This window comes from Somniosus microcephalus, chromosome 19 (assembly GCF_052327205.1).
Source record: "Somniosus microcephalus isolate GS21.2 chromosome 19, FLI_Smic_1.0, whole genome shotgun sequence".
In the NCBI taxonomy this organism is placed as follows: Eukaryota; Metazoa; Chordata; class Chondrichthyes; order Squaliformes; family Somniosidae; genus Somniosus; species Somniosus microcephalus.
In genome coordinates, this window is record NC_141005.1 from 5,837,846 (window position 1) to 5,859,402 (window position 21,557).

The following is a 21,557-nucleotide window of genomic DNA, read 5'->3' on the forward strand; positions in this document are numbered from 1 at the left end:
TAATGCATTTGGGGAGGCCTAACAAGGAAAGGGAATACACATTAAATGGTAGGACACTGAGTAGTGTAGAGGAACAAAGGGACCTTGGAGTGCATGTTCACAGATCCCTGAAGGTAGCAGGCCAGGTAGATAAGGTGGTTAAGAAGGCATACGGAATGCTTGCCTTTATTAGCTGTGGCATAGAATACAAGAGCAGGGAGGTTATGCTTCAACTGTATAAAACACTAGTTAGGCCTCAGCTAGAGTACTGCGTGCAGTTCTGGTCACCACATTACAGGAAAGATGTGATTGCACTGGAGAGGGTACAGAGGAGATTTACGAGGATGTTGCCGGGAGTAGAGAATCTTAGCTATGAGGAAAGACTGGATAGGCTGGGTCTGTTTTCCTTGGAACAGAGGAGGCTGAGGGGAGACCTTATTGAGGTGTATAAAATTATGAGGGGCCTAGATAAAGTGGATAGAAAGGACCTATTTCCCTTAGCAGAGGGGTCAAAAAGCAGGGGGCACAGATTTAAAATAATTGGTGGAAGGTTTAGAGGGGATTTGAGGGGAAATGTCTTCACCCAGAGGGTTGTGGGGGTCTGGAACTCACTGCCTGAAAGGGTGGTAGAGGCAGGAACCCTAACCACATTTAAAAAGTACTTGGATGTGCACTTGGGATGCTGTAACCTGCAGGGCTACGGACCAAGAGCTGGGAAGTGGGATTAGGCTGGATAGCTCTTTGTTGGCCGGCGCGGACACGATGGGCCGAAATAGCCTCCTTCCGTGCTGTAACTTTTTATGATTCTATGAAACACACACACACACACACCCACACCCTCACACAGACAGGCACAGACAACATTGAAAAGTTACAGTCTTTCGCGAAGCTAGTGCCAAGTGTGCCTTCAGAATTACAAACATTAACAACTTGTATTTATATAGCGCCTGTAACATAGTAAAACATCCCAAGGCGCTTCACAAGAGCGATTATCAAACAATATTTGACACCGAGCCACATAAGGAGATATTAGGACAGGTGACCAAAAGCTTGGTCAGAGAGGTCGGTTTTAAGGAGCGTCTTAAAGGAGGAGAGAGAGGTGGAGAGAATTCCAGAGCTCAGGGCCCAGGCAGCTGAAGGCACGGCCACCAATGGTGGAGCGATTAAAATTGAGGATGCGCAAGAGGCCAGAATTGAAGGAGCGCAGAGATCTCAGAGAGTTGTAGGGCTGGAGGAGGTTACAGAGATAGGGAGGGGCGAGGCCATGGAGGGATTCGAACAGGAGGATGAGAATTTTGAAATCGAGGCGTTGCCGGACCGGGAGCCAATGTAGGTCAGCGAGCACAGGGAGCGATGGGTGAACGGGACTGGGTGTGAGTTAGGACACGGGGCAGTGAGCACAGGGGGTGATGGGTGAACGGGACTGGGTGTGAGTTAGGACACGGGGCAGTGAGCACAGGGGGTGATGGGTGAACGGGACTGGGTGTGAGTTAGGACACGGGGCAGTGAGCACAGGGGGTGATGGGTGAACGGGACTTGGTGAGAGTTAGGACACGGGGCAGTGAGCACAGGGGGTGATGGGTGAACGGGACTTGGTGAGAGTTAGGACACGGGGCAGCAGATTAACGAAAGCCAACGATCGCACCACCACACAGGAGAGTATCAATGATGAGTTACTCACTAAAAGCTTTGCCTGCTGCTTTTGCTGATTCAGGGCAGTGGTCTCAGCTCTAAGAGCCCTGTTCTTCTCCTCTAGCTGTTGAAGCCGCTGGGTGTCTTTCTGTGGTGCAGGAGGATGCAGGGGCAGGAACTCATTCCTCAGCTGCAGGGAACCAAAAGGTGAAAGTCGTTGGTAACAGAGCAGTGGCTGGGAGGGTGAGTGAATTCACAACAGACCTCCTTCCCCCACCCAGCAACCCACCAACCCTCCTCTCCCTGGATCCCCTGTCGGTTGTACACAAGCTCCTCGCATCTGTGGCCCTGGATAAACAGGCTGACTGTCAGACGGATTAATTAACACCTCACTCGCTCTTCACAAGATGTGTCATTATGCGTGACGTCGCCACGCTTGTTCGACTCCCATTTAACAGGCGGGTTTCAATTTAATTAAAAGGTGGAACTTAACTGGGGGGGAGATTACTGACCTTCTCGGGTTTGACAGTCTCACCAACACTGAGCTCGCCTACACACACTTTCCTCTCCGGCAGACCTGCTAGGGTGGTTTGACATTATTGTCGGGCTGTGTTTACGGGGTGAGATGCAGATTGAGGAGCCTGTGTAGACAGGAGCCGGGCTCGCAGTGCCAGCCCTGCTCTTACAGCCCAGGGCCGGGGATCCGGCCTCATCGCCCCGCTTCTCCACAGCTCAGTCACATCACAGGGCAATAACAGCTCAGCTCAGGTTATCATCATGGAAGGGCCAAATCCCCGCTTTGCCTTCCTCCCCCTGGTAAATCCCTGCAATGTTTCCTCTCCCACCACCACCCCCCCCGCCCCAACAACTTAACTAAAAATTTTTAAAGTTTCAAAAAATATAATCATAATTCTAAGTGGTTATGCACCATCTGCCTCTCTCTCAAGCGCTGGGCTGCTCCCCGACTGCCTGGTTTCCGTCTCTCCCAACTATCCGTCCCAATCCAGCCCTGTATTGTCAGCCTGCTGATTTATTCATGGGCCTTTCGACTCGTACAAATGTCTGTTGTTATTGTGTTTCCAGGGTACAGGTGTAACTCGAGTCCCCGAAGGAGCTCATTCAACATTTAATATCTATCTAATGAGACAGTCAGAGGAAAACTCCTCCACCAGCACTTGGCTTTCTGTGGGTTTTCTTACTATAGGATCTTATAAAGAGGAACCAGTGGATGTGGTGTATCTGGATTTCCAGAAGGCATTCGATAAGGTGCCACATAAAAGGTTACTGCAAAAGATAAGAGCTCACGGGGTTGGGGGTAATATATTAACATGGATAGAGGATTGGCTAACTAACAGAAAACAGAGAGTCGGGATAAATGGGTCATTTCCCGGTTAGCAATCAGTAACTAGTGGGTTGCCACAGGGATCGGTGCTGGGGCCTCAACTATTTACAATCTATATTAATGACTTGGATGAAGAGACCGAGTGTAATGTAGCCAAATTTGCTGATGATACAAAGATAGGTGGGTTAGCAAGTTGTGAGGAGGACACACAGAGCCAGATTTTCAGTGTGCTGTGAGGCAGGCTTTCAGGCGTGCAGGGGGCAAAAATCCCGAATTCGGGGGTCCCGACACCATCCCGCCCAAAACCCGCCTCCACGTAAGTTTCAAGGGAGGCGGGTACCCGCCCCGCACTGGGACCCGCCGACCCGAGGCGGGAAGGGTTTAGTGCCAATTAACTGCCTGTTAACAGGTAGTTAACAGGCAGTTTTTAGCCTAATCCCTATTTTGAGGGGTGTCGTGTGGGATTCCCGACGGCTCCAAACCACGCCAGGTTAGAGCAGGCGGGCCGTCGGGTTGAAGGACTTGGAGGGGTCGCGATGTCGGTGTTCAGGTGAGTGATGGGTGCATGAGTGCAAAGGTAAGTGTGTTTGGTGTGTCTAAAGTGTGTAAAGAAGTTTAAATCACCTGTACTTACCTTAACAGCCTTTCTTCCTCTAGGCGTCGGGAGTCCATCACTCAGCCGGAACTGAAAGCTGAATGGCTGCGATCTGTCAAAAGTGACAGCCTGCAGCTTTCAGTGTCGGTGTGAGTTCTAACTGAGTCTGCGTAGAAGGACTCAGGTTAGAAGTCAGACTGTCAGAGTTTGACAGCTTCAAACAGCTGTGAAACGCTGATATTTCATCTGTCAAAAACTCTTGACAGATGAAATTTCAGTCTGTGACGTCACCTGTTGCCGGGTGGCCCTTAATTGGCCTGCTGAGCCCGCTGGGTGGGCTCAACAAGGTCAATCAAGGGAAAATCGCGTCGATTGGCTGGACGTCGATGGAGGCGGGACTAAAACCCGAAAGTTGTAGTCCCGCCTCCTTCCCGACAGCTTAATGAAAATCCAGCCCAGAGAGTCTGCGAAGGGATATAGAGAGGTTCAGTGAGTGGGCAAGAAGGTGGCAGATGGAGTATAATGTGGGAAAATGTGAGGTTATCCACTTTGGAAGGAAGAATGAAAAAGCAAATTATTATTTAAATGGAGCGAGAGTACAGAACGCGGCGGTACAGAGGGATCTGGGGGTCCGAGTACATGAAACACAAAAACTTAGCATTCAGGTACAGCAAGTAATTAGGAAGGCAAATGGAATGTTGGCCTTTATTGCAAGGGGTATGGAGTATAAAAGTAGGGAAGTTTTGATGCAACTTTACAGGGCGTTGGTGAGACCGCACCTGGAGTACTGCGTACAGTTTTGGTCTCCATATTTAAGGAGGGATATACTTGCATTGGAGGCAGTTCAGAGAAGGTTCACGAGGTTGATTCCTGGGATGAAGGGGTTGACGTATGACGAAAGGCTGAGCAGGTTGGGCCTATACTCATTGGAGTTTAGAAGAATGAGAGGTGATCTTATTGAAACATATAAGATTCTGAGGGGATTGGACAGGGTAGATGCTGAGAGGATGTTTCCCCTGGTGGGGGAATCTAGAACTAGGGGGCATAGTTTCAGAATAAGGGGTCGCCTTTTTTAAGACGGAGATGAGGAGGAATTTCTTCTCTCAGAGGGTCGTGAATCTTTGGAATTCTCTACCTCAGTGAGCTGTGGAGGCGGAGTCAGTGAATATATTCAAGGCTGAGATTGACAGACATTTGAACTACAGTGGGGTCAAGGGGTATGGGGAGAGAGCGGGAAAGTGGTGTTGAGGTCGATGATCAGCCATGATCTTATTGAATGGCGGAGCAGGCTCGAGGGGCCGATTGGCCGACTCCTGCTTCTTATGTTCTTATGTTAGGATCACAGGAGGCCACTCGGCCCATCGCGCCTGTGCCGGCTCTTTGAAAAGGATCGGTCCGAGTAGCTCTGAGCAGCGGAGGTCCAAAGAGATTTAGGGGTCCATGTACACAGATCGCTACAATGGAGTGGGTCAGGTACAAATAAATGATCAAAAAGGCTAATGGAATGTTAGTCTTTATAACGAGAGGGCTAGAATATAAAGAGGAGGTTTTGCTGCAGCGATACAAAGCCCTGGTTAGACCACACCTGGAGCACTGGGTACGGTTCTGGGCACCACACCTTAGGAAGGATTTATTGGCCTTGGAAGGAGTGCAGCGCAGATACACCAGAATGTTACCAGGGCTCCAAGGGTTAGATTATGGGGAGAGGTTACATAAACTAGGTCTGCATTCCCTGGAATATAGAAGGTTAAAGGGTGATTTGATTACAGTTTTTAAGATTTTGAAAGGAATTGAGAGGGTAGATGGAGAGAAACTATTTCCGCTGGTGGGGGAGTCTAGGACAAGGAGACATAACCTTACAATCAGAGCCAGGCCACTCAGGAGAGAAGTTAAGAAACACTTCTTCACACAAAGGGTGGAACTCTCTCCCACACTGTGCAGTAGATGCTGGGGCTCAGTTAATAATCTGAGATTGATAGATGTTTGCCAGCCAAGGGTATCAAGGGATATGGAGCCAAGGTGTGTGGCTGGAGTAAAGATACAGATCAGCCATGATCTCATTGAATGGCGGAACAAGCCCGAGGGGCTGAATGGCCTCCTCCTGTTCCCATGTTCCTATCCAATTAGTCCCATTCTCCTGCCTAATTGATATAGGTTTTTTTTAATGTAAATTTATTGTGCAGATAACATGCTGGTTAAATACAATACATTTAAAATAATGTATAGATTTTATTTATTGGTTTAACCAGTTCCTTGGTTGAGTTGTATTATGGTTATAACCTATCAGGAAAGACTGACCAGGCTGGGGCTCTTTACTCTAGAAAAGAGAAGGCTGGGGGGCGACCTGATCGAGGTCTTTACGATTATGATGGGGTTCGATAGGGTAGACACAGAGGAGATGTTTCCACTTGTGGGGGAGACCAGAACTAGGGACCATCAATATAAGATCGTCACTAATAACTCCAATAGGGAATTCAGGAGAAACTTCTTTACCCAGAGAGTGGTGAGAATGTGGAACTCGCTGCCACAGGGAGTGGTTGAGGCGAATAGCAGAGATACATTTAAGGGGAAGCTGGATAAACACATGAGGGAGAAAGGAATAGAAGGATATGCTGATGGGGTGAGATGAAGAGGGGTGGGAGGAGGCTCGTGTGGAGCAGAAACACCAGCACGGTCCTGATGGGATGTTTCTGTGCTGTACACTCGATGTAATTCTGTATAACATTTATTTTACATTTCCATTTGCTGGGCGATGGGGAAAGAGCAGGGGGACTAATTGGAGAGCTCGACCAAAGAGCTGGCACAGGCAGGACGGGCCGAATGGCCTCCTCCTGTGCTGTCTCACTCTATGATTCTATTACAACAGTGACTACACTTCAAGAAGCACCTCATTGGCTGCAAAGCGCTTTGGGACATCCTGAGGTGGTGAAAGGCGCTGGAGAAAAGCAAGTTCTTCTTTAGAGATTATTTTTGTAAAGTTCTTTATCTTTTTTTTAAAGCAATTAACCCATTTTGTACCAAAGGTGACATTGCAAACGTAGGACATGCTCGCTGACCACGGTGTAGGATAGAGTGAACCTGGTAAACATTATTAAGATTCTATAACCAATATTCTATAACTATATAACATGTGAAATTGTATGTAAAAAACCTAAAAAGCCTGTATAAAATGGCGACTGGCTGAGGCTAAAGCAGGATGGGAGAATTATGCCAACCTGATTAAACTCTGTTAGAAATTGATGTAATTCTGTAAAATGGTCTATTCAGTAAACAAGGAGAGAGTGGGGGAAAAGAGGCCATTCGGCCCCTCGAGCCTGTTCATCCATTCTATTCGATGGATGATCTATAAAGAAAGGAAGAACCTGCTTTTCACAACCTCAGGACGTCCCTGAGTGCTTTACAGCCAACAAAGTACTTTTTGGTACAGATTATCTGGTCATTATCACATTGCTGTTTGTGGGAGCTTGCTGTGCGCAAATTGGCTGCCGCATTTCCCGCATTACAACAGTGACTACACTTCAAAAGTACTGCGTTGGTAGTGTCAGCTGTGGCTCAGTGGGCAGCACACTTGCCTCTGAGTCAGAAGGTTGTGGGTTCAAGTCCCACTCCAGAGACTTCAGCACATAAAGCTAGGCTGATGCTCCAGTGCAGTGCTGAGGGAGTGCTGCACTGTTGGAGGTGCCGTCTTTCAGATGAGACATTAAACCGAGGCCCTGTCTGCTCTCTCAGGTGGATGTAAAAGATCCCACGGCCACTATTTCGAAGAAGAGCAGGGGAGTTCTCCCCGGTGTCCTGGTCAATATTTATCCCTCAACAACATCACTAAAACAGATTATCTGGTCATTATCTCAGTGCTGTTTGTGGGAGCTTGCTGTGCGCAAATTGGCTGCTGCGTTTCCCACATTACAACAGTGACCACACTTCAGAAGTACTTCATTGGCTGTAAAGCGCTTTGAGACGTTCGGTGATGGTGAAAGGCGCTATAGAAATGCAAGTTCGTTCTTTCTTTCGATTTTGCTCTCAGGTTGGCGGCACATTCCAGGCCTCCTGCCTACCCCTCGGAAGTCTGCTGAAAGAGTTTGACAGAGGCAGAGCCTGGCTGGCCAACTAGTCGCACAAGAGGAGCAGCCCAGAGCAGGTGTTCCTGGGGAGTCAGCTGTCATGGAAGGAGGTCCTCCGCAGCCCCGAGAGGCTGGTGCTCCAATCAAACAACCAACCACATCTCGTGACACTGGCCCTCTGTGGCACCGGGAACAAGTACCAGGAGATTATGGGAGTGAAGATGTATCGCCTCATATTTAGGTGTAATCATGTGTCAGAATAGTTCATCAGATCTGATGCTCAACATGGTTTGTGTTGTTCAATCAACACATTATTTCTCAAGAGGTTTGGTTGGGGTGACAGATGTTTAGTCCTATAGGCTGGGGAGATACAGGACTAAAAAAATAAAGAATGTGAATTTCTACAGCACCTTTCACAACCTGAGGACGTCCCAAAGCGCTGTACAGCCAATGAAGTGCTTGTGAAGTGTAGTCACTGTTGTAATATCGCGAAACGCGGCAGTCAATTCGTGCACAGCAAGCTCCCACAAACAGCAATGTGATAATGGCCAGATTATCTGTTTTAGTGATGTTGGTTGAGGGATAAATATTGGATAGGGCACTGGGGAAAACTCCCCTGCTCTTCTTCGAAATAGTGCTGAGAGGGCAGACGGCGGCCTTGGTTTAACACCTCATCCAAAAAACAGCCCCTCCGACAGTCCAGCACTCCCTCAGTACTGCCCCTCCGACAATCCAGCACTCCCTCAGTACTGCCCCTCCGACAGTCCAGCACTCCCTCGGTACTGCCCCTCCGACAGTGCAGCGCTCCCTCAGTACTGCCCCTTCGACAGTGCAGCGCTCCCTCAGTACTGACTCGCCGACAGTGCGGCGCTCCCTCAGTACTGACTCTCCGACAGTGCAGCGCTCCCTCGGTACTGCCCCTCCAACAGTGCAGCACTGCCTCAGTACTGCCCCTCCGACAGTGCAGCGCTCCCTCAGTACTGACTCTCCGACAGTGCGGCGCTCCCTCAGTACTGACTCTCCGACAGTGAAGCGCTCCCTCAGTACTGCCCCTCCGACAGTGCAGCACTGCCTCAGTACTGCCCCTCCGACAGTGCAGCGCTCCCTCAGTACTGACTCTCCGACAGTGCAGCTCTCCCTCAATACTGCCCCTCCGACAGTGCAGCGCTCCCTCAGTACTGCCCCTCCGACAGTGCGGCGCTCCCTCAGTACTGCCCCTCCGACAGTGCAGCGCTCCCTCAGTACTGCCCCTCCGACAGTGCGGCGCTCCCTCGGTACTGCCCCTCCGACAGTGCGGCGCTCCCTCGGTACTGCCCCTCCGACAGTGCAGCGCTCCCTCGGTACTGCCCCTCCGACAGTGCAGCACTCCCTCACTACTGCCCCTCCGACAGTGCAGCACTGCCTCAGTACTGCCCCTCCGACAGTGCAGCGCGCCCTCAGTACTGACAGTGCGGTGCGCCCTCAGTACTGACTCTCCGACAGTGCAGCGCTCCCTCAGTACTGCCCCTCCAACAGTGCAGCACTGCCTCAGTACTGCCCCTCCGACAGTGCAGCACTCCCTCAGTACTGACTCTCCGACAGTGCAGCTCTCCCTCAATACTGCCCCTCCGACAGTGCAGCGCTCCCTCAGTACTGCCCCTCCGACAGTGCAGCGCTCCCTCAGTACTGCCCCTCCGACAGTGCGGCGCTCCCTCGGTACTGCCCCTCCGACAGTGCGGCGCTCCCTCAGTACTGCCCCTCCGATAGTGCAGCGCTCCCTCGGTACTGCCCCTCCGACAGTGCAGCGCTCCCTCAGTACTGCCCCTCCAACAGTGCAGCACTCCCTCAGGACTGTCCCTCCGACAATGCGGCGCTCCCTCAGTACTGCCCCTCCGACAGTGCGGCGCTCCCTCAGTACTGCCCCTCTGACAGTGCAGTGCTCCCTCAGTTCTGTCCCTCCGACAGTGCAGCACTCCCTCAGTACTGCCCCTCCAACAGTGCGGCGCTCCCTCAGTACTGCCCCTCCGACAGTGCTCCACTCCCTCAGTACTGCCCCTCCGACAGTGCGGCGCTCCCTCAGTACTGCCCCTCCGACAGTGCGGCGCTCTCTCAGTACCGCCCCTCCGACAGTGCGGCGCTCCCTCAGTACCGCCCCTCCCTCAGTACTGCCCCTCCAACAGTGCGGCGCTCCCTCAGTACTGCCCCTCCAACAGTGCGGCGCTCCCTCAGTACTGCCCCTCCGACAGTGCTCCACTCCCTCAGTACTGCCCCACCGACAGTGCGGCGCTCCCTCAGTACTGCCCCTCCGACAGTGCGGCGCTCCCTCAGTACTGCCCCTCCAACAGTGCGGTGCTCCCTCAGTACTGCCCCTCCGACAGTGCGGCGCTCCCTCAGTACTGCCCCTCCGACAGTGCAGCACTTCCTCCTGGGATCCCACTTCCATTCCTTTCCGAACAGTGAGCCTGTACAGGATGCAACCACACTTGGGAGCAGAGGCCGCGCCCCTCTGATCTCCCCTGACCAAGCTCAGCTCCTCATTACCCACTCCTACCTTACACTGAGTGTAACGGAGGCAGAAATGGCTGGGAATTTGGGCACATGACATCCACCCAATCACATGACATTGACACACATGTTCTGGTGCAGGGGCAGGTGGAAAAACTGCCCACCCTTGATGCTAATTACATGATGGAGAATGACGCGATGGAATCCCAGTGGAATTGCACCATCTGGCCAATCCCTCGCTACAACTACATCCCAAGTAGCCTCATAAACCCACGAACCCTCAGCCAATCAGACACAGCGCAGTCAGCTGTGGCAGCGACTGCTCCCCAATCATGTGCTACTTTCAGAAGAGACGTTAAACCGAGGCCCCATCTGCCCCCTCGGGTGGATGTAAAAGATCCCATGGCACTATTCGAAGAAGAGCAGGGTGTTAATAACACAAGGAACAGTAGGAGGCCATTCAGCCCCTCGAGCCTGCTGCACCATTGAATTAGATCACGGTTGATCTGTACCTCAACTCCATTGACCCGCCTTTGCTCCGTATCCCTCCATACCCTCACCCAACAACAAGCTATCAGCATTGAAAGCTCCAACTGACCCCCAGCAGCCACAGCTTTTTAGGGAGAGAGTTCCAGATTTACACCACCCTTTGTGTGAAGAAGCGTGACGTAAGAAAACTACTCGGCACTTGGTCTGAGTATTAAACAAAGCTTTAATCAACTGTTTTACAACATGGAGGTCTAGTTGCGTCCTTCACTAGCTCCTGTAAAAGAATGTCCTGAGCAAGCTGGGCCCGTGCCCGAGTATTTATACTCTCCCTGGACAGCGCCACCAGCAGGCCGCCCAGTATTATTTCATAAGTCATTTCCACATGAATGGCAAGATTCATGTCATTCTTCCTGCCTGAAGGATTGGTAGTCCGACAACTTCCTTCTACCGAATGAATCGGACTACGAATAGCCGCAGCCTTTCGGATCTCTGTTTGTGGCCGGAAGGCACGTCTCCTCGGACCGTGTCTTGGTCACTGGGTCGCTTGGTTCGTACCGGCGGTCCGGCAGAGTCCGTGTCGCCTTGATCGACCTGAGGGGGACTGGGGAGATCGTGACTCCGGGTGCAGGCCCCCACAGGCGCAGAGCTGGCTTCATCCTGCTCAGTAGTCTGTGACTGACCGGCGTCCTGGCTTCGGGTGGTCATCCCGCGGGGAGCGCTCTGTTCCCCGGGTTGATCCGGCGGAGTAGCTGGCAGATCCCTTGACGTCCCGGGTAGGGTGTCATCCTCGGAGGAGCGCAGCGTATCAGCGTCGTTCATACAGATCCCTCTATCGATTGGGTCCGTCGGACCGGTTGGGCAGGGAGCCAGATCCCGAAGGGAAACTGTGGACTCCTGGCCATCAGGGTACCGCACGTACGCGTATGTAGGATTGACATCCGTTAGTTCCACTTTGTTGACGAGGGGATCACTCTTGGAGGATCGGACGAATCTTTGGAGCAGCACGGAGCCAGGAGCTGCCAACCATGATGGTAGGGACGTCCCATGAGTGGAGCGACGCTGGAACCCGAAGAATCGTTCGTGAGGAGTAACATTGGTGGATGTAGAAAGGAGAGACCTGATGGAATGCAACGCGTCAGGGAGCATAGTTTCCCACTGCTGGTCTGGTAGATTGTGTGACCTCAGTGCAAGACGAACAGCATTCCAAATGATAGCGTTGTATCTCTCAACCTGTCCGTTTCCAATAGGATGATACGGTGTCGTTCTACTTGTGGCGATTCCCCGTTGGGAAAGATAACTTTTGAGTTCGCTTGACATGAAGGAGGGACCCCGATCAGAGTGGATGAAATTGGCCGTACCGCAAAGGGAAAAGACCTGATCGAGGCATTTGATCACTGTGGAAGTAAGCATATTGGGACAGGGGAAAGCAAAGGGAAAGCGTGAATATTCGTCCACCATAGTAAACAAGTAGGTGTTTCATGTTGAAGAAGGCAATGGCCCTTTAAAGTCAATGCTGAGTCGCTGCATAGGCTGTGTAGCGTGTATGAGCGAGCCATCCGACGGACCGAAGAATTGCGGTTTTAATTCCGTGCAAATTCTACAAGTGGAGCATGTTCTTCTCACGTCTTCCGTAGAAAATGGGAGATTTTTGGATCGCACAAAGTGCAACATACGTGTAACGCCAGGATGGCATAAGTCAGTATGAAGATCCACAAGAGTAGAAGTTGACATGAAAGAGCAGAATGCACGCGTGAGGGTATCCGGGGCCACATTATCTTTGCCGGGTTGGTAATGTATGGTGTAGCCAAAGGCGGCCAATTCCATTCTCCAGAGCTGTATTTTGTTGTTCTTGACCTTAGTGCGTTTCCGGTTATCCAGCATAAAGGCCACGGAGTGCTGATCGGTTATAAGCGTGAAATGGCGACGAGCGAGAAAATGACTCCATTTACGTACAGCTTCGATGACGGCCGTAGCCTCCTTCTCGACAGGAGGATAATGGAGCTCGCTACCCTGCAAAGTTCTGGACAGAAATGCAACGGGTCGACCACCTTGATTCAAGGTAGCTGAGCTCGCCACCTCCGATGCATCGCACTCGACCACGAAAGGGAGATTTTCATTGATAGAACGAAGCGTGGCTTTTTCCAGTTGTTACTTGAGGAGGCCGAAAGCTGAAATAGCCGTTGGCTCCAACGGAAATGACTTTGCGTGAAGCAGGGGCTGGATCTTGTCGGAGAAGTGGGGTATCCATTTCGCACAATAGGCGAACATGCCGAGGGTCCGACGAAGAGCCGAGATTCGTAGGGGGAGGGAGCTCCTGAAGCGGACGAAGTCACTCCGGATCCGGTTTGATGACACCATTGCCCACCCAATAGCCAAGGATGTTGACTGATTTCACGGATTTGGACTCATTTAAGGCTAAGTTGCGACAACGGAGAACGTCAAGAAATTTCTGGAGGTTGGCATCGTGCTCCTGGTCATGACCAGCAATGGTGATATTATCCAGATATGGAAAAGCGTCCGTTAAGTTCTCCTGTTTGACTAGGCTGTCCATTGCCCATTGAAAGACGGCCACCCCATTGGTGACCCCAAACGGAAAGCGACAAATCTGGTAAAGCCGACCGTTGGCCTCAAAGGCCATATACTTCTTGTCAGAGTCCTTTAACGGTACTTGATGATACGCGCTCTTTAAATCAAAGGTTGAAAATACCCTGTAGTTGGCAAGGTTATTGACCATGTCATCGATGCGTGGTAGTGGATAGGCATCCAGGTCAGTATACTGGTTAATAGTTTGCGAGTAATCGATGCAAATATGTTTCTTGTGTTGCTTCAGAGGATTTTTAACAACAACAACTTGAGCCCGCCAGGAAGACGAACATGGCTCAAATATACCGTCCGCTAGAAGGCGAGAGATTTCTGCCTCGATAAAGGATAGATCATCTTGACTGAAACATCGTGATTTAGTGACTATGTGCTTACATGGGGGGAAAGATTGGCAAACAAGGAGGGCTTGTTGAGCGAAGCTGCCGAAAGCACACAAAACGGTACTTTGGAAATAGTAAGCTCTGGCTTTGACCCTCCAAACTCAAAAGTGAGTCTTCTGTGTTGCTTCTGGAAATCCTGTCCCAGGAGCACATCACTGCATAGGTTTTTGAGCACCCCAAGCTGGGTGAAAAAATAAGTGCGGCCATTGAGAATAAGGTCGACAAGACAAAAGCCGGTTAGAGTTGGTGGTCAGTGTCGTCAGAGCCATTGCAATTTCCCTGTCCGAGGGGTAATTACGCAGTTTTAACTTACTGACAGCCTGCTCACTGATGAAGCTGTCAGAGCTACATGAGTCGATTAGTGCACTCAAAATGTGTCCATTTACTGAAACCTTTGTGGCTGCATGGGACAAGCTTTGGGGGAAAACAGCTGTGATGGGAGGAGGGGCAGTTTTATACTTGACAGCTGTAACATTAGTAGAGGCTCTTGGGGGAGGAGCAGTTTTATAGATGACAGCTGTAACATTAGTAGTGGCTCTTGGGGAAGGAGCAGTTTTATAGATAGCAGCTGTAACCCTAGGAGAGGCTCTAGACTGACATACTTTAGAAAAGTGACCTTTCTTACTGCAATGATTGCAGGTTGCATTATGAGCGGGACGAAATTTCCTATAGTGAAATGCACCTCCACAGAAGAAACACTTCTTTTTAGATTGCCAAGATGCCGCTAGGGTAAGGTCGTCATCAGCTAGGATAGAGTCGTCATCAGTGAGGGCTTCCACGTGAGGCTTATCAGAGGAGTCACTAAAAGTGATAGCAGCAGTCCGTGCACGTGGTAAAAGATAGGCATTTGCATTTTTTTTGCTAAGTCCAGAGAATATGCCTGGTCATAGGCAGCTTGTAACTTGAGGGTTTTATTCTCCAACAGACGCTGGCGAATGAAGGGAGACAGAATTCCATTAATAAAAGAATCACAAATTAATTCCTCCTGGTACTGCTCAGCTGAGACAGCTTTGAGATTACAATCCTTGCTGAGCCTGCGAAGCTTCTGAAGGAATTCATCAAGTGATACCCCGGGTTGTTGTCGAGTTGTGGCCAGTAAGTGCCGAGCAAAAATTTTGTTTGGGGCCTTAACATATAGTTGCTGCAGTATTTGCATAGCGGAGTCAGTCTACACAGTCTTCGATATAGTCAAACACATGAGGAGATACATAATTGGCAAGCATTTGTAACTCATCAGGAACATTCTCACCACAAGCCCCGAGGAAGTTGCTGAAGGTACGATACCAGTGTTTCCATACCTTAGCTGTTGTAGGTGAATTCGGGTCCAGGTCAAGATGGGCAGGTCGGAGTAGTTTCTCCATGATAGATTGATTACTACATCTGGTTCCCTTCTACCGTTTGAGTCGTAGCCGTCTGTTCCCAAAACCACTCAGAGCGTGGAGCAGGTTCAGTTGATTAAGTTGACGTAAGAAAACTACTAGGCATTTGGTCTGAGTATTAAACAAAGCTTTAATCAACTGTTTTACAACATGGAGGTCTAGTTGTGTCCTTCACTAGTTCCTGTAAAAGAATGTCCTGAGCAAGCTGGGCCCGTGCCCGAGTATTTATACTCTCCCTGGACAGCGCCACCAGCAGGCCGCCCAGTATCATTTCATAAGTCATTTCCACATGAATGACAAGATTCATGTCAAAGTGTATCCTGATTTCTTTCCTGAACGGCCTGGCTCTAATTTTAAGGTTCTGCCCCCTTGTTCTGGACTCCCCCCACCAGAGGAAATAGTTTCTCTCTATCGACCCGATCAACTCCTTTAATCATCTTAAACACCTCGATTAGATCACCCCTTAATCTTCTAAACTCGAGGGAACACAAGCCCAGTCTGTGCAACCTGTCCTCATAATTTAACCCTTTTAGCCCCGGTATCATTCTGGTGAATCTGCGCTGCTCCCCCTCCGAGGGCAGTCTATCTTTCCTGAGATGTGGAGCCCAGAACTGAACACAGTCACTCCAGGTGGGGTCTGACCAGAGCTCGGTACAGCTGAAGAGTTCTCCCAATGTCCTGGCCAACATTCCTCCCTCAACCAACACCACCAAAACAGATTGCCTTGTCATTTATCTCAACGCTGCCTGTGGGATCTTGCTGTACACCAATTGGCTGCCATCTCTGCCTACAAAACAACAGTGACCACACTTCAAAAGTAGTTTGTTGGCTGCCAATGCATTGGGACACCCTGAGGATGGTCTATAAATGCAAATTGTTTCTTTCAATGATATACCTGATGCTTCATCGCTGTAACCTCCACCCAGTCAATTAAAGAAAAGGAAAATTTCAAGTCAACAGTGGCCGAAAGACAACAGGAATAAGAGAAAGGAGCATTTGAGTCTTGCCAATCGTAAAGGACAATCGGAGGTCGAGTTTTTTTTTCCAAATGCTTGGCAACAATTCAGTGCACACATTGATGGTTTGTGAGAAATTATTTATAATGGATAGAAGGCAAACAGGTGGAGAGTACACCGCTTCCATCATCAGCTTAATAATCACACTCTGCTGGCTCCATTCAAACCATTGGCCAGTTGTGTTTTTCTTTCCTTTCTAACTCCATCCATTACCTCCAGGCTCCATCCGTCTCCACCTTCCAGTCTAGTCGAGGCCATTCAGCCCCTCGAGTCTGCTCCGCCATTCAATTAGATCATGGCTGATCTGTACCTTAACTCCATCTACCGGCCTTGGTTCTGTAACCTTTAATGCCTCTGCCTTCTAATCTCCCTACGACACTCTCAATGTTCCTCATGATATTCTCTAATACTGTTACCCCTAATTTGTCAACTCTCCATTTATCCATGTGCACTGATGCACCCCTTCTATGTCCAATAGGAGTCTTATTTATTTTGTACTCTACATAACTCAGATTTCTAGATGTCAACCTGTTTGATAACTTTTCTGCCTAGTTAATTTGAGTCAAATCCTCTTTTATCTCACTGAACTTTGCCCTTTTCCCCCAGTCCAGTTCTCCAAAAAGTTTAATGGAATGTTGGCCTTTATCTCGAGGGGGTTGGAATACACAAAGTGAGGAAGAGATGCTTCAGCCTTGGTCAGACCCCACCTGGAGTGACTGTGTTCAGTTCTGGGCCCCGCACCTCAGGAAGGATAGACTGCCCTCGGAGGGGGAGCAGCGCAGATTCACCAGAATGATACCCGGGCGAGAAGGGGTAAATTATGAGGACAGGTTGCACAGACTGGGCTTGTATTCCCTCAAGTTTAACAGGTTGAGGGCTGAATCATGAAGGGTTTAGATAGAGCAAATAAAGAGAAACTGTTTCCAATGCCTGAAGGGTCGATAACCAGAGGGCACAGATTTAAGGTGATTGACAAAAGAACCAGAGGGGACATGAGGAAAAACTTTTACACAACGAGTGGTTAGGATTTGGAATGCGCTGCCTGATAGGGCGGTGGACACAGATTCAAGAGCAGCCTTCAAAAGGGAATTAGATAAATACTTGAAGGAGAAAAAATTGCAGGAATACGGGGAAAGAGCGGGGGAGTGGGACTAACTGGATTGCTCTTCGAAAGAGCCGGAGCAGACTCGATGGGCCGAATGGCCTCCTTCTGTGCTGTACTATTCTATGATTCTATGACCATCACCTTTCATCCCTGGTACCATTCTAATGATTCTACACTGATTCTCCCTTCTCGGAATAATGTTTTTACCCCAGGTCCCCGAGGGACAAGGCACACGATATGGGACAGTCACGGTACAGCTCTACCACTTTCCACATCTATCGATTGTCTTCATTCTCTTGTGGTGACCTCGCAAACTCGATAAACCTCAAAAGAAAGTTTACGTTCAAAAAAGGTCTCGATTAAAATCTTCTTTAAAAGTAGGCTCTAGTTCACCATGGATTCCAGACCATAATGTTACATACGGACATAAGAAATAGGAGCAGGCCGCTTCAAGCCTGCTCCGCCATTCAATAAGATCATGGCTGATCTTCGACCTGTTCTACAACAACCACAGGAACTTGTATTTATATAGCGCCTTTAACATAGTAAAATGTTCCAAGGCGCTGCAGAGGAGTATTGTAAGGTAAAAAATTTAACACCAATCCACATAAGGATAAATTAGGGCAGGTGACCAAAAGTTTGGTCAAAGAGGTAGGTTTTAAAGAGCGTCTTAAAGGAGGAAAAAGAGGTAGCGAGGCGGAGAGGTTTAGGCAGGGAATTCCAGAGCTTAGGGCCTCGGCAACAGAGGGCACGGCCGCCAATGGTGGAGCGATTATAATCAGGGATGCTCAAGAGGGCAGAATTAGAGGAGCGCAGATATCTTGGGGGTTGTGAGGATGAAGGAGATTACAGAGATAGAGTCATAGAGTTATACAGCACAGAAAGAGGCCCTTCGGCCCATCGCGTCCGTGCCGGCCATCAAGCCCTGTAATCTAATCCCATTTTCCAGCATTTGGTCCGTAGCCTTGTATGCTATGGCATTCAAGTGCTCATCCAAATGCTTCTTGAATGTTGTGAGGGTTCCTGCCTCCACCACCCTTTCAGGCAGTGAGTTCCAGATTCCAACCACCCTCTGGGTGAAAAAGTTTTTCCTCAAATCCCCTCTAAACCTCCTGCCCCTTACCTTGAATCTATGTCCCCTTGTTATTGACCCCTCTACTAAGGGGAAAAGTTCCTTTCTATCCACTCTATCTATGCCCCTCATAATTTTGTATACCTCAATCAGGTCCCCCCTCAGCCTTCTCTGCTCCAAGGAAAACAACCCCAGCCTGTCCAGTCTTTCTTCATAGCTGAAGCGCTCCAGCCCAGGTAACATCCTGGTAAATCTCCTCTGCACCCTCTCCAAAGCAATCACATCCTTCCTATAGTGTGGCGACCAGAACTGCACACAGTACTCCAGCTGTGGCCTTACCAGCGTTTTGTACAGCTCCATCATAACCTGCCTGCTCTTATATTCTATGCCTCGGCTAATGAAGGCAAGTATCCCATATGCCTTTTTAACCACCTTATCCACCTGTTCTGCTGCCTTCAGGGATCTATGTACATGCACACCAAGGTCCCTTTGATCCTCTGTCTTTCCTAGGGTCTTACCATTCATTGTGTATTCCCTTGCCTTGTTAGCCCCTCCAAAATGCATCACCTCACACTTTTCAGGGTTAAATTCCATTTGCCACTGTTCTGCCCATCTGACCAACCCATCTATATCGTCCTGTAGCCTGAGGCTTCCCGCCTCGCTATTTACCACCCCACCAATTTTCGTGTCATCTGCGAACTTACTGATCATACCTTTTACATTCACATCCAAATCACTAATGTAACAGCAAGGGACCCAGCACCGATCCCTGCAGTACACCACTGAACACAGGCTTCCAGTCACAAAAACAACCTTCGACCATCACCCTCTGCCTTCTGCCACTAAGCCAGTTTTGGATCCAATGTGCCAAGGCACCCTGGATCCCATGGGCTCTTACCTTCCTGATCAGTCTCCTATGCAGGACTTTATCAAAAGCCTTACTGAAATCCATGTAAACCACATCCACTGCACTACCCTCATCCACACACCTAGTCACCCCCTCGAAAAATTCAATCAAATTGGTCAGACATGATCTTCCCTTGACAAAGCCATGCTGGCTATCCCTAATTAATCCCTGCCTCTCCAAGTGGAGACCAATTCTGTCCCTCAGAATTTTTTCCAATAATTTCCCTACCACTGATGTTGGGCTCACTGGCCTGTAATTCCCTGGTTTATCCCTACTACCCTTCTTGAATAATGGTACTATGTTAGCTGTTCTCCAGTCCTCTGGCACTTCCCCTGTGGCCAGAGAGGTTCTGAAAATTTGTGTCAGAGCCCCTGCAATCTCCTCCTTTGCCTCACATAGTAGCCTGGGATACATCTCGTCCGGGCCTGGGGATTTATCCACTTTTAAGCCTGCTAAAACCGCTAGTACCTCCTCCCTCTCGATGCTAATATGTTCAAGTATATCACAATCCCCCTGCCCGATTTCTATGCCTACATTGTCCTTCTCCATAGTGAACACAGATGCAAAAAATTCATTTAAAACCCCACCTACATCCTCTGGCTCTACACACAGTTTGCCACTTTGGTCCCTAATGGGCCCTACTCTTTCCCTAGTTATCCTCTTGCCCTTAATATACTTATAAAACACCTTAGGATTTTCCTTTATTTTGCTCGCCAGTGTTATTTCATGGCCCCTCCGCGCTCTCCTAATTTCTTATTTAAGTACCCCCCTGCACTTTTTATACTCCTCTAGGGCTTCCTCTGTCTTTAGTCCTTTGTATCTGCCAAAAGCCCCCCTTTTTTTCCTAATCCATTCTCATATATCCCTTGACATCCAAGGTTCCCTGGGCTTGTTGGTCCCACCCTTGACCTTTACGGGAACATGTTGTCATTGTACTCTCTCAATTTCCTTTCTGAAAGACTCCCATTGCACCGATGTGGATTTTCCTTCAAGTAGCTGATCCCAGTCCACATTGGCCAGATCCTGCCTTATCACATTAAAATCGGCCTTCCCCCAATTTAGAACCTTTATTTCCGGTCCATCCTTGTCCTTTTCCAGGACTACCTTAAATCTCACCGAATTATGGTCACTGTCACCAAAGTGCTCACCTACTAACACTTCTACCACTTGCCCGGCCACATTCCCTAGAATTAGGTCCAGTACCACCCCCTCTCTTGTAGGACTTTCTACATGCTGGCTCAAAAAGCTCTCCTGGATGCTCTTTAAGAATTCTGCACCCTCTAAGCCTTTCACACTCTGACTATCCCAGTTAATATTGGGGAAGTTGAAATCCCCCACTATAATTACCCTATTATTTGCACACTTCTCTGAGATTTGCCTACATATCTGTTCCTCTATCTCCCCCTGGCTGTTTGGGGGCCTATAGTACACTCCCAGCAAAGTGCTTGCCCCCTTTTTGTTTTTAAGTTCAACCCATATGGCCTCATTAGAGGAACCTGTTAATATATCATCCCTCCTTACAGCAGTAATTGTCTCCTTAATTAATATTGCGACACCCCCTCCTCTTTTACCCCCCCTCTGTCTCGCCTGAAGATTCTATACCCCGGAATATTGAGCTGCCAGTCTTGCCCCTCCCTCAACCATGTCTCCGTGATAGCAACAATATCATACTCCCATGTGTTCATCAACAACTTCAGTTCATCCACCTTATTCGTAAGACTCCTTGCATTAAAATAAATGCCATTTAGCCTTGCCCTACTCCCTTGTGCCGTTACATATTTGCTCTGCCTTCCAGTCTGACTTATTTTTTCCTCTATATTTGGCTGTACATCACCCCCTATTATAGCTCCACTCTGTATCCCACCCCCCTGCCAAGTTAGTTTAAACCCCCCCAACAGTGCTAGCAAACCTCCCCGCAAGGATATTTGTCCCGTTCTGGTTCAGGTGCAACCCGTCCGACTTGTACAAGTCCCACCTTCCCCAGAAGCAGGCCCAGTGATCCAGGAAACTAAAGCCCTCCCTCCTGCACCAACTCTTTAGCCACGCACTCATCTGCTCTATCCTCCTATTCCTATACTCACTAGCACGTGGCACCGGGAGTAATCCAGAGATTACAACCTTTGAGGTCCTGCTCTTTAGTCTGCTACCTAGCTCCCTAAATTCTTGCTGCAGGACCTCATCCCTCTTCCTACCCATGTCATTGGTCCCAATGTGAACCACGACCTCTGACTGTTCACCCTCCCCCTTCAGAATGCCCTGCAGCCATTCAGTGACATCCTTGACCCTGGCACGACGTCTATGGCCACAGAAACGCCTATCTGTTCCCCTTACGATAGAATCCCCTACCACTATTGCTCTCTCACTCTTTTTCCTCCCTTCCTGAGCAGCAGAAGCACCCCTGGTGCCAGGAAGTTGGCTGCTGCTGCCTTCCTCTGGTAAGTCATCCCCCTCAACAGTATCCAAATCGGTATACCTGTTTGAGAGGGGGATGTCCACAGGGGACCCCTGCACTACC

The 21,557-nt window shown here is 49.5% G+C and overlaps 2 protein-coding genes across 2 annotated transcripts in view; both read right to left on the bottom strand.

Moving 5' to 3' along the window:
- The window catches only part of rimbp2b (RIMS binding protein 2b), a 349,606-nt gene that overhangs the window by 306,769 nt on the left and 21,280 nt on the right, over positions 1–21,557 (bottom strand). Inside the window, exon 2 of the mRNA XM_086011890.1 lies at positions 1,661–1,801. The gene's annotated coding sequence lies outside the window, so the exon portion shown is untranslated. The remainder of the gene's footprint in view (positions 1–1,660; positions 1,802–21,557) is intronic.
- Positions 1–21,557, bottom strand: part of LOC147103522 (peripheral-type benzodiazepine receptor-associated protein 1-like) — a 113,789-nt gene that overhangs the window by 36,628 nt on the left and 55,604 nt on the right. Inside the window, exon 4 of the mRNA XM_085962168.1 lies at positions 1,661–1,801. Within this exon, the coding sequence (XP_085818294.1) occupies positions 1,661–1,801 (141 nt within the window). The remainder of the gene's footprint in view (positions 1–1,660; positions 1,802–21,557) is intronic.